This window comes from Microcaecilia unicolor, chromosome 3 (genome assembly GCF_901765095.1).
Source record: "Microcaecilia unicolor chromosome 3, aMicUni1.1, whole genome shotgun sequence".
Taxonomy (NCBI): Eukaryota; Metazoa; Chordata; class Amphibia; order Gymnophiona; family Siphonopidae; genus Microcaecilia; species Microcaecilia unicolor.
The window spans coordinates 305848836-305862352 of record NC_044033.1 but is presented as its reverse complement, the minus strand read 5'-3'; the positions used below and the strand labels follow the sequence as shown (position 1 = coordinate 305862352).

Below are 13517 nucleotides of genomic sequence, written 5' to 3'. Positions count from 1 at the left end.
CTCTGCCTTATGGTATCCACTAGAATGAAGGATGGTGTTCATATAATTCTATACTGGTAAAAAACAGGATTTATTAAACATTAACATTTGTATATTCATGTACAGCAACATTGGATTTGTATGCAGTTTCTGGCTTACAGCCCTGTTTTAGTGGTCATACAGATGTGAAAATAAAAAGCAGTGCAAACAGGACTCAGGTCACCCCCAACACTGAGGCAATTTCTTCTTGCAAACTAATCCTATCATGTAACTAACAGCTGCAAATCTGCCCCAAAATCCATATCCATTCTCTTCCCCCTTGCTAGATTTTCCATGATGTGGCTTACAAAGCTAAGGAGCGTGGTGACCTTTTATCTGGTATTGATGAATTCCTGGATCAGGTAACTGTCTTGCCGCCAGGAGAATGGGATCCCTCCATCAGAATTGAGCCACCAAAAAATGTACCTTCACAGGTAAGGACAGCATCCTATCTACTTTCAATAACATTTTTAATTGTGTGTTTGGAAATAGAGTGCCGTATGCCCACCTGTGATAGAAAGTTCTCTATGTACTATAAAACTCACTACCTCCATGCCTAGGGATGAAGAAAGGAAAACCAGATGCCTCTCATAGCACTGCTGTGGCATAAATAGTGATTTTGGAGATAGTTTGGGTTTTTACTACCTACCTTTGTGGTGAGAAGTAGCCAATTGCATGAAGAAAACTGGAATCAGCTGATCAGCAGCCCACTAGTAGGAAACAGTAGATTGATAACAACCTAATTAGATTGTGATTTTACAGAAATTGTATGTCTGTAATCTTAGGCCTTTAGTACATTCTAAGCTGGCTTGATGGACTATGAATTCACCTTGAGCTACAATTGAGCTCAAGGTGAGTTCTTATTCCAGAAGGAATACAGTTGAGCACTTACCTCCTTGTACTACAAGTTAAAAGATATCCTTTATAATGATGGACAAGTCACTCTGTCTTCCTTTGTCTTACTTCCAATCCCTAGCTTTGTCAGTAGTTCTCTTTGTGGCCTTGGGCAAGTCATTTTGTTTCTCTGATGACAAGCAACTACCAACCGTGAGGCACACCGATGGTCATGCAGCCTATAATGTATATGAAGTTGAAGGACTTATTGAAAGCTATGTATACAAGGTTTTGAGCAAATACAGGTATTCCCCATGTGCTGCTGGACCTAAGTCCTTTAAAGGAAGGCATCTCACTGAGCCACTACTGCTTGCCATTTCTGGCCTTAGCCGATTAGGGTTTTTTTTCTGCTTCTTCAGCATGCCAAAGAGAATCCTTTTAGTCAAATTGTCTTTTTTTCATCCTCTTAGTCTCACTAGTCAGTTTCCTTGTGTGATTGTCATCAGAGAACCACATTTAATGATAAGCTGTTAACCTTCTTCCTGTGTTTCACTTCACTGACTCTTTGTATGATCTTCAACTATAATTGAATTATTTTTTTAACTATTTTTCTAGTGCAGCAGCTTTAAGGACTGTAGATATTAGCAGGCTGTGTGTGATAGGAATTTGCAGCTTAACTGTAGGTCACAACAGTGCAACAGAATATAATACTAGGCTAAGGATAGAGATTGGAAGCACCAATGAATAGACAAGGTTAATTCATTGCCCAATAGGAGAAGAGGAAAATGCCAGCAGTTCCTAATGGAAATGTTTCACACGTGGAACCAGAGCCAGAGCCGGAGCACAGTGGACCAGAGCTGGAACGCACCGGGAGGTGAGTTCCATGGGCTTTTCCTTTAGTGACTCTCAGTCTCGGTCTTTGCTGACCCCTCAGAGAAATAAAGACCCTCCTACATAAGTACTATCAGGGCAATTCTATGAAGTGGGCACTAAATTTATGTGCCAATTTGTGTATAAATGACTATAGTACATGCACATATGCTCACAAATGCCAAAAATCCATTTAATCCCTATTCTGTAAATTTGTGTGTATCTTACATAGCGTGTATTTGGCAGATGGGGGTACACATAGGCAGTTTCTTGGTAAGACGTACACTTACTCATGTAACTTACAGAATACTATAAATTATGTGCATACCTCCGGCATTTAGATGCGAGCGTTGACACCATCTCTATGGCTGGTATAAATGCTTGTGCCTAAATTACATGTGCATATCTATCCTGCTATGCCAGTGTTCTATAAAGTAAAGTAGACACCGACTATCCTTTATAGAAAAGGCACCATATAAGGGCTCTCCAGGCACCTAAATATAGACACACTGTTATAGAATCACCCTCAAAATCCAAGCATTCCTCAGCATATGCATCCCCAAACTGCAAATACACATACACATTGCCTTTCAAAAGTATTCACATTGTGCTGTCTAAAAAATTCAATTTAAATTGAATTAAAGTAGGAGCTTGTTTGCAACTTCCTCTATACCAGCGGTGATCAATGTTGGTCCTTAGGGTCCGCTACACAGTTGAGTTTTCAGGATTTCCCCAATGAATATGTATGAGATTTATTTGCATGCACTTTATTTATGCAAATAAACCTCATGCATATTCATTGCGGAAATTCTGAAAACCCGATTGAGCACCCCTGCTTTATATTTTCTGCATGGACGTACAATTATAGAAATGTTTGAAAAGTAATTAATAAGAAACCAAAAAGTCTTGATTGAGCAAGTTTTTACACTTTTTGACTAAATACTTGGTGGAAACTTCTTTTGCAATAGTAGCAACCATAAGTTATTTAAGATAAGTGTCCACCAACTTTGCACAGTGGAATGGTGCAGTTTTCCTCTACTCTTCTTGGCAGAATAGCTCAAGCTCTTTCAGCTTGACTGGGGAAGGTCTGTGGGCTACAATCTTCAAATCTTACCACAGATATTCTATTGGATTCAGCTCTGGGCTGTGGGCTACCCAAAGTATATTCACTTGTATTTTGCTGAGCCCAGGGGTGGACTGACCATTTGGGTAACCGGGCAGTGCCCGAGGGCCCAGGGCAGTGGGGGGTCCAGTCATAACCCCTCCCACGTGACCTACTTCAGCTCATGCCCACACCCCTCTCTCTACAAACCACTACGCACCCGCTTTCTGTGTCTCCCTCCAGCGCTCTGCTCCCTCCTGTCACCAAACTCCCTCCCTGTCCCGTTTCCTCCATGCAAGGGCAGTACCAGCAGCAGCTACATTGCATTCGCAGAGTAAACACATAGTAACAAAAAGAACAGATGCAGAACTAGTGATCTGAGAAGGGTGGGATGAGGGGACCCTTTGATCCTTATTGCCCGGGGGCCCAGATCACTGTCAGTCCGCCCATGGCTGAGCCAATCCATTGTTAATTTGTGTTTGGAGAGTGGATTGGGATTTAGCTCACAAGTTCTCAATTGTAGCTCAAGGTGAGTTACATTCAGGTGCAGTAAGTATTTTCCTGTTCCCTTGCCCTTGCTGAAATGTGAATCTTCTCCTCTGTGACAGACCGGAATAGGTTTCCTCTAGAATCTGCCTTACTTTGTACCATCTATCTTCATTTGATCTTCACAAGCCTCCCTGTTCCCTCCCAATGCAGAGCATCCCAATAACATAATGCTGCCGCCACCATGCTTTACTGTAAGAATAGTGTTAGCAGAGTTATGGATAGTGTTCATAGAACTTTTTGGTCTCAATGCAGAGTGATATGCATGAATTGCCACTCTGAATTGGTACCAAAAAGTTCTACTTTGGTTTCAAGAGAGGACAAAACCTTCTTCCACATGTTTGCAGTCCCCTAAATGTTTCTTTTAAAATGCTATATGACACATCATATGGACTCTTCAAAAGAAAGAGATCCATGTTGCTTAAGTTGTTATAACCATTTGGGTCAACACAAACCAGTTATTTACCGACCGGCCCCCTTTGTATGTCCACTCTACTCCTGCTCTAAAGCTGGTTTTATATGTGTAAAGGCAGTTTCCCTAGACTCAGATCCAATCTTGATGCTTTAAAAAACCTTTTGGCTGGCCAAACACTCATATTCAATATCTTGGGGTTAAGATTCCTGCAAATTTGAATTCACTTTGCAAACTAAACTATGGCAGGCTACTTCCAGAGCTGTCTTCCACATTGGACTGGTAGCATAGGCTCCATCAAACATGGCTAGGTCATATAGCAGTCTGTAAAATGATGCTGTTTGCCAAAATGTCTTTACCTTTGCCAGACTCTCTCGATAGACATTCCTAGCTCCTGATTGAAATTTCTACAAAAGAAAATGTTTGATTATATTTGGAAATGACCCCCACCTATGATTTGGTAGTCCAATTGCAGGTTCTGGTTAAATTTCATGATGTGGTGCTTAAAGCCTGGGTACAAATTCAAAGAAATATACTGTCACGTAATCAATTGGCTAATTTAATATGGAAACCTAAAATATGTCAGCTGCAATTATGGGGCGCTTCACCATACCTGAGGCATCTCAGATCTCTTATAGTGTGAGTTCGGTGCAGCATATTGAATTATCCCCAGTGTGCTTGCTTTTTATGTTTGCTCCACATTGGGATGAAAATTTTCTGGGACCATGGGATCATTCTGCTATAAGTTGTGTAGGTGACTTATTTGAAGGGGAATACTAAAGTCTTTTCAACAATTACAATCACAATATCCTCTCCCTCTAAAGCCTTTTTTTATATATCTTCAAACACGTCACTTAGTGCATTCTCCATCAGTTTGTGAGCGGTTACAGTGTAAATTAATGCCTTCTGAAGAGATTTTTTTTTTTCGGGGCGTCACAAAGTAAATTTATTTCTAAAATTTATAATTTATTTCTGGGAGACCTTCTTATTAATCATTTGTATTTGCGTAAATGGGAAAGGGACCAGGGAACATCTGTCTCAGATAAAGAATGGCCTGCTTTACATGAAAATATATTTCTATATCATCTAATTTGACGAACAAGGTCTTAAAATGTTATATAGATTGTATTTTCACCCTACTGATTTGTCTTTGTTTTCCCTGACATGCTCTGACCTTTGTTGGAGAGGCTGTATGGGTAGGGACATGTATTTTCATCTATGGTGGGAGTGTCCATTGAACTAAACTTTCTGGATTATATGTTCTCAGTTACTATCAGAGATGCTACAGGTCTCGGTTTCTCTGGCCCCAAAGATGTTTCTATTGCATGGGCGACCTCATAGTCTCTTGTACTACCACTTTAAGGTGTTAACAGTGTGTGTAGCAGTTATGTGTAGGGAAGTAGCAAGTCACTGGTCAACTGCAACCCTTCCTACTTTGCTTCAAATCAAACTGAAGTTGTGGCAAGCTTATTACTTTAGTAAATTGTCTTCTATACATCATAGACATTTGGCAGGTTTAAAAATAAATGGAATCACTTCATCACTTCTTGACTGGGACATTTTCTTTTTTGAGGTGCTATTCTCCTAGGCATTATTGCCTTTCAGAGACTTTTGAATTTTGTTTTGGCTGCTTATTTGTAGATACTGGTTTATATACTTGTTATCCCACTATATTATGGGGTTTCTTTTTTTCCCCCCTTTTATATTGTGTTTTAATAGGTTTTATAAACTTGTTTAAAAAATCCTTAATAAAATTTCAAATAGAAAAGAAAAAGAAGCTTTTCACTACTCAGAGTTGTTCTGCTGAAGTAGTTGATCTAGCAATGCTGGTCAAATGTCAGCAGTATGTGGAGTATTACAAGATAACAGATGATTGTCAGTTTGGATTCTGAACTGGTTTCAGTATTGAGATGTTGATGATACCTACGTTGGATGTCTGGGTGTTTGAACTTGAAAGACACAACACAATTGTTGTTACTTCTTTAGATATTACCACAGCCTTTGATTTTGTTTTGCATTCGACTTAGAAACATGACTGCAGATAAGAGCCAATTGGCCCATCCAGTTTACCTATCCACATCAACCACTATCTCTTCCTTTCCCTAAGAGATACCACGTGCCTAAATTCAGACACAGTCCTTGTCTCCACCACCTCCACTGGGAGGTGATTCCATGCATCCACCACCCTTTCCTTGAAAAAGCATTTTCTTAGATTACTGCTGAACTTATAACCTCTTAACTTCATTTTATGCCCTCTTATATTTAAGTGGAGGAGTGGCCTAGTGGTTAGGGTGGTGGACTTTGGTCCTGGGGAACTGAGTTCGATTCCCTGCACAGGCAGCTCCTTGTGACTCTGGGCAAGTCACTTAACCCTCCATTGCCTGCCGCATTGAGCCTGCCATGAGTGGGAAAGCGCGGGGTACAAATGTAACAAAAAAATATATATATATCTGTTTCATATCCCCCCTTCTGCCTTTCTTCCAAAGTATTTATATTGAGAGCCTTAAATCTGTCCCCGTACGCTTTATGAAATAGAGACCACTGACCTGTTCTGTAGCCACTCTCTGGACCGACTCAATCCTGTTTATATCTTTTCATAGGTGCGGTCTCCAGAATTGCACACAGTATTCTAAATGGAACCTCATCAGAGACTTATACAGGGTCACTATCACCTCTTTTTTCTTGATGGCCATCTCTTTCCCTATGCACCCAAGCATTCTGGCATTGACCATTGCCTTTTCTACTTGTTTTGGCCACCTTGAGATCATCAGAAACAATCACCTCCAAGTCTTGCTCTTCTTTTGTACACAGAAGTACTTCACCCCCTATACTATACCTTTCCCTTGGATTTTTGCAACCTAAGTGTATGACCCTGCATTTTTTAGCATTAAATCTGAGTTGCCAATTGTTGGGCCATTCTTCAAGCTTCAACAGATCCCTCCGCATTCTATCTGTGCCCTCCGGGGTGTCTACCCTATTACAAAGTTTGGTATTGTCCACAAAGAGACAAACCTTACCAGACAGTCCTTCCGCAATATCACTCACAAAGATGTTAAAAAGAGCTGACCTAAGGACCGATTGCAGTGGTACATCACTGATAACATCCTTTTTCTTGGCGCAACCTCCATTTTCCACTACCTTCTGTCTCCTTCTACTTAACCAGTTTTTAACCTAGTCAGTCACTTTAGTGCCCATAACGGGAACACTCAGTTTATTTATCACTATGCAGAACTGTGTCAAAGACTTTGCTAAAATCCAAGTACACCACAACTAGCACCTTTCCCATATCCAGCTGTTTGGTCACCCAGTGAAAGAAATCAATCAGATTTGTCTGACAAGACCTGCCTCTAGTGAAAGCAGTCCATTTGATTCTAGAAACCTCACAGTCCTCCACTTTAGAAGCGTTTCCATTAGTTTACTCACCACCAAGGTCAGACTAACAGGTCTGTAGTTCCCTATCTCCTCCTTACTTCCACTCTTGTGCAGAGGGGCCACATCTACCCTTTTCCAGTCCTCTGAGACCACTCCAGACTCTAAGGAAGCATTGAAGAGATCAGACAACAGAGCCACCAAAACTTCTCAGTTCTTTGAACTCATCAGGCCCCATCGCTTTGTCTATTTTTAGTTTATCTAGCTCCTCCTGAACACAGTCTTCTGAGAATCGGCCCTGGTCTACCAAACATCCATTCCCAATAGCATTTGTTTTCTGCAGTCCTACCCCAGCCTTTCATTTGTGAACACAGAACAGAAATAATTGTTAAGCAGATCCTCTTCTTCACCCTTGATCCTCACTATGCCTTTTTGGCACTTCCTCCTGTCACTTTCATATGTAAAAAATGTCTGGTCCCCCAGTTTTACCATACTGGATCAGGATGCAGGAGAGAGACAGACTCCGGCGCTGGGTCCCCCTTAGAGGCCGGGAAGCAGCAGGCAGGATTCCAAATTGCGGTATTTTGGGCTGTTTGAAGTTTCTTGACGTTCTGTTCTGTGCAGCTGGCATAGAGTGCGTTACAATAGTCCAAGTGACTTAGTACTATTGACTGTACCAGGTTGCGAAAGATGGATCTTGGGAAGAAAGGTTTTACTCTTTTAAGTTTCCACATGGAGTGGAACATTTTCTTAGTTATATTCTTCACGTGGTTATCGAGTGTGAGATTTCGGTCAAGGGTAACTCCAAGAATTTTCAGTGTTCCCCCATCTTGGCAAAGTTAGTTCTTTTGAAGTCTAGAATCTTCAATCTTGAATAAGCTCTCTCCTTATGTGTATTTTTTATTGAACCACACCATCCGGTGATAGCTAGATGTCAAATGATCACCCACTGTAACATCAGAAACACTCTCCCCATTTGTAAGCATCAGGTCAAGAGTTGGGGATTGGATTCAAAGTACTAGCTTAGTTTTGTTCATATCTAATGAACTACAAGCAGTGTGTCCATATAGGTTACGAGACTTGGAAGGGGTATAATCTTGACCAAGGTGTTCCATAAAGATACTGTCTTTCAAGTATACTTTTTTTTAACTATATATTTGCAGCCATTTTGAGATTTATTAAAAACTAGGAAAAAAATGCCCGTTTCTGAGCGCAATGAAATGGGCGCTAGCAAGGGGCCCCCTCCCTCCGAGCTACTTGCCTTGTTGGGGGTTGGCGTTCGCCTCGCGTTTTGGCCCTCCGAGTGTTATAGCTCCGCCCTCGACGTCATGACGTTTTGACGCGAGGGCGGTGCAGACACTCCAGGGCATACCGAATATCTCGGGCGCCTCAACTTCCGTGGAGGCTTCAGAACGTTGGGGTTGCCTTTTATATAGAGAGATATTAGGAATACATATTCTTTGCTGATGATGTGATGTTTTTAAGGGCAAAAGTGATCTGAATGGTATATTAGAACAGATGGGTAATGGCATCAGTATTGTGTCTGATTGGTTAAAAATGAATTAATTATAATTAAAGTTAAATAAAACTGATGTTTTAGTGTTTTGACAGGATCTAGGTGTAGAGGTTCCTATTGAACTAACACCAAGGTTTTTGCCTATTGCTTTAGAGGTTTCTTACATTAATATTGCTTGGGTTGATGTTTAAAACATATAAGGAGCAATTCTATAAAGAAAGTTCTAACATTTAGGTGCTAAAAATCTGCATAGATGATCAAAATAACAGCATTTAAGTGCTTATGTGTGCACAAAGATATGTAAACACCAGTACCAATATGCCAGATATGTGTTATTCTATATAAAATGCAACTACATTTGATGGCCTGTAGTTTGAAGGTAAGCATGCACATGGGGCCTGGGTTGGGTGCACAGTTACACATGCAAATTGCAGAATACTATAATTTACCTGTGTTTTGTTTAGGAATCTGAGTAGGAGCATTTACACTAGCTGTGTCGTGGGTCATGCCTAAAATATAGGGTTGTATTTAGCCTGCTAAACTAGTGTTATGTGGCCTACTCAAGGCCACAGAAAGACATAGCCGGAACCGGGGCAGGACTGCCCCCGCCCCCCTAACCTGGCCCACTGCCGTGCCCCCCTCCCCCCCCCCCCCCACCACCACACGCATACTTGCGCTGTTGCCTCCTACACTTGAGCTGCCGCCTCTACCCCCTTATTTTCCCATATCTAACTGCTCCTCCCTCGGTCTGTCGTCTCCTTCTCCTGTGCGCCGTGACCTGGATGATTGCATTAGCACGATTACCCGGGTCACCCAGGTTATTGCATTAATGAAATCATTCGGGTCCTGGCATTCAGAACCAGGGAGAGTGACAGACCTGGAAGCAGGCAGACAGGAAGAAGCTTCTAGTGTTCCCTCGAAACCTTGGCTGTGCTGGCCCCCCCCCCCCCCCTTGAAGGCTGGGCCTGGGGAATTTTATCCCTCTCTCTCAGCGGTCCTGTGCCTACTTTCCTTTATAGAATAGGTACCTGAATTAGGTGGTCCTTTCTAGAATTGCCCTCATAGAGAGTAATTTTATAAGAGGGTACCTAGGTGCTGTTTTAAAAAGACAGGTATGCACCTGCTTATCTTTAGTGAATACTAGCCTGTCAGAAATCATGCTTACTTTACAAGTGTGGACATTTATAGCAGCCTTGGAGCTGATGTAACTACCATGCCTACAACCTTTAAGTAGGCATGGTAGTTTACGGCATTTTGTAATCTACACTTATATTTGTGAATGGCATATAAACTGCACCCCTGTACACACCTACCAGCAAAGTACACACCATCATGTCATAGTGCATAACTTTAAGCTGATCTGTATTTCATAAGTGGCCATTTCCACATGTATATAGATGCATATGTGCAAAAATGACTTCATAAAATTTCCTCCATATTGCTGAACTTGTTCATAAATCATTTTACAATCTTAGATTGTTATGAGGATTGAAGCTTTATATTGATTTGAATGATTTTAGGACATTTACAGTCCTCGATTTTAACACCGTTAGATTATTGTATTTCAGTTTTCTTTGGGGTTCCTGCATGATTCGTTAAAGCTCTACAGACAGTTCTGGTTGCTGCTTCGAGATTAATGACAAGCATAAAGATATTTGAGTATATTTCCTCAGCTTTGCACTCCCTACACTGGCTTTCAGTTGTATGGCACATACAATTTAAAATAATTATTCTGCCGTATAAGGCCCCAGATTGACCAGCAACCAACAGGTCAGGGTAAGAAAACTCCCATTTGTAGTTCAAAAACCAGTATAAAAGAGTAGGGGTGGACCAAAGAATCTCATCAATCGATGGTAGTTTGAAGTAACTTTATTCAGCACCAGATATGTATGTGACTCGACAAGGGGCCATGTTTCGACAGATCTACCATCTGCTTCAGGGGTCAAATACTACATGCAAAGGAAGGGGCCCTTTTAGAAAGGCGCGCTGAAAAATGGCCTGCGGTATTGTAGACGCATGTTTTGGGCACATGCAGAATCATTTTTCAGCGCACCTGTAAAAAATGCCTTTTTAAAATTTTTGCGTGTGGCAAAATAAAATTGCCGTGCATCCATTTTGGGTCTGAGACCTTACCGCCAGCCATTGACCTAGTGATAAAGTCTCACGCGGTAACCGGGTAGTAATGACCTATGCGTGCCAAATGCCACTTGGCGTGCGTCCGATACACGAGTCTGAAAATAATAATTATTTTTCTGATGCATGGATCGGACGCGTGCCAAAAATGAAATTACCGCAAGAGCCACACGGTAGCCGGGCAGTAACTCCATTTTGGCGCACATTGGGCATGCGTAGATGCTTAAGCGGCTTAGTAAAAGGGCCCCTAAATAAATACATAAATTTGCATAGAAAAACAGTAGAAATAACAATCAAAATAATGATAATAATAATAATAATGTAATAATAACACCAATGATAATAGTAATAATAATGAAATTAGTCATAGTAAAAATAATAACATAAATGGCATATTAAGGTAAACATAAAACAATGTGAGGATGAAAACATCATCAAAAACAATGCTGAAGAAAATTCAATGAGGTATGTCATGAGTAGTAGCAGGACTGACCTTATGATGAAAATAAAAAAATGTAGGTACAGAAGTAAAATACCTTGTAATAATATCTAAATCGAAATTAGGAAAAGGAACCATTATAAAATCAGAAATGGAAGAACATTGGAACACGTGGAGGGGCATAATAGAATGGGGGTGCCCATCTCCAAGGGTGCCCATCTCCGGGGACGGCCTCGGGAAGGGGCGGAGCCAACCGTATTATCGAACAAGATGGGCGACCATCTTTCGTTTCGATAATATAGTCAGGGCCAGCCAAATCTCAACATTTAGGTCAATCTTAGAGATGGTCGACCTAAATGTTGAGATCGCCGGACTTAGAGATGGCCGGCCTCGGTTTTCGCCGATAATGAAAACCGAGGCCGGCCATCTCAAAACCGGCCAAATCCAAGCCATTTGGTTATGGGAGGAGCCAGCATTTGTAGTGCACTAGTCCCCTCTCACATGCCAGGACACCAACCGGCCACCCTAGGGGGCACTGCAGTGGACTTCACAAATTGCTCCCAGGTGGGGGTGGATGTGCCTGGGTCCGCATGCCTGAAGTGCACTGCAGTACCCACTGCTCCAGGGACCTGCATAGTGCTGTGATGGAGCTGGGTATGACATTTGAGGCTGGCATAGAGGCTGGCAAAAAAATGTTTTTTACTTTTTTTTGGGTAGGAGGGGGTTGGTGACCACTGGGGGAGTAAGGGGAGGTGATCCCCGATTCCCTCCGGTGGTCATCTGGTCAGTTCAGACACCTTTTTGAGGCTTGGTCCTGAAAATAAATGGACCAAGAAAGTCAGCCAAATGCTCGTCAGGGCCACCCTTCTTTTTTCCATTATCGACTGAGAGTGCCCATGTGTTAACCACACCCATTCCTACCTTCGCTATGCTCCCGACACGCCCCCTTAAACTTTGGCTGCTCCTGCGACGGATTGCTGTTGAGGGTGGCCAAAATCGGCTTTCGATTATGCCGATTTGGCCGCACCTGAGAGAAGGGCGCCCATCTCCCGATTTGTGTTGGAAGATGGGCGCCCTTCTCTTTCGAAAATAAGCAGGATAATTATCTAGTCATATTATTTGAAAAAGTGAACGGCAAAGACTGGTGACATGGTTATAAATAAAAATATATATTAATGTGACAATAAAAGAATATGATATATGAAAAAAGGACAAGGTGTGTAAACAGCATGGTCAGCATGTTAGTATACGTAATGGAAAGAAACAAGATATAAATATATAAAAAATTTAAAAAGATAAAAATGTGTATATAAATAATGAGGGAGGGGGAAGGAACGCAGTACAGGCAAAAGAAAAATAAAAAAATAAGGGTATCATACATCATGAACACTGTGGATTTGTCAGCTTTTTCACACCTTATTTCAGTTTCATTTTACAGTTTTTAGTTCCGTACAACAGTGTTCATGATGTGATACTCTTATTTATTTTAGTTTTTATTATTTTTCTTTTAGCCTGTACTGCATTCCTCCACCCCCCCCCCCCCCCCCCACTATTTATATACACATTTTTATCTTTTTAAATTTTTTATATATTTATATCTTGTTTCTTTCCATTACGTATACTAACATGCTGACCATGCTGTTCACACACCTTGTCCTCCTGGGTCATTTTTTCATATATTATATTCTTTTATTGTCACATGAATATATATTTTTATTTATAACCATGTCACCAGTCTTTGACCATTCACTTTTTTTCAAATACTATGGCTAGATAATTATGTGTTCCAATATTCTTCCTTTTCTGATTTAATAACAGTTCCTTTTCCTAATTTCAATTTAGATGTTATTACAAGATATTTTCTTTACTTCTGTACCTACATTTTGTTATTTTCATCATAAGGTTAGTCCTGGTACTACTCTTGACATAGCTCATTGAGGGGTCCTTTTACAAAGACACACAGAAAAATGGCTTGCGGTAGTGTAGGCGCAGGTTTTGGGCACGTGCGAATCCATTTTCAGCATGCCTGTGAGAAAGGCCTTTTTTCCGAAAATGGACGTGCAGCAAAATTTAAAATGCCGCGCGTCCATTTTGGGTCTGAGACCTTACTGTCAGCCATTGACCTAGCGGTAAAGAATCTGGGCAGTAATGACCTACTCGCGTCAAATGCCACTTGGTGCGCGTCTGAAAATAAAAAATATTTTTTAGTTGCACGTATTGGACGTGCGTCAAAAATGAAATTACCGCAAGAGCTGCGTGGTAGTCGGTCGGTAACTCC

General features: G+C 41.3%; 1 protein-coding gene across 2 annotated transcripts in view; it reads left to right on the top strand.

Moving 5' to 3' along the window:
• The window catches only part of SLC4A8 (solute carrier family 4 member 8), a 492841-nt gene that overhangs the window by 335704 nt on the left and 143620 nt on the right, over positions 1–13517 (top strand). For both annotated transcript variants that reach the window (XM_030198274.1, XM_030198272.1), the window contains exons 10-11: positions 306–452; positions 1626–1726. In XM_030198274.1, coding sequence (XP_030054134.1) covers positions 306–452; positions 1626–1726 — 248 coding nt within the window. The remainder of the gene's footprint in view (positions 1–305; positions 453–1625; positions 1727–13517) is intronic.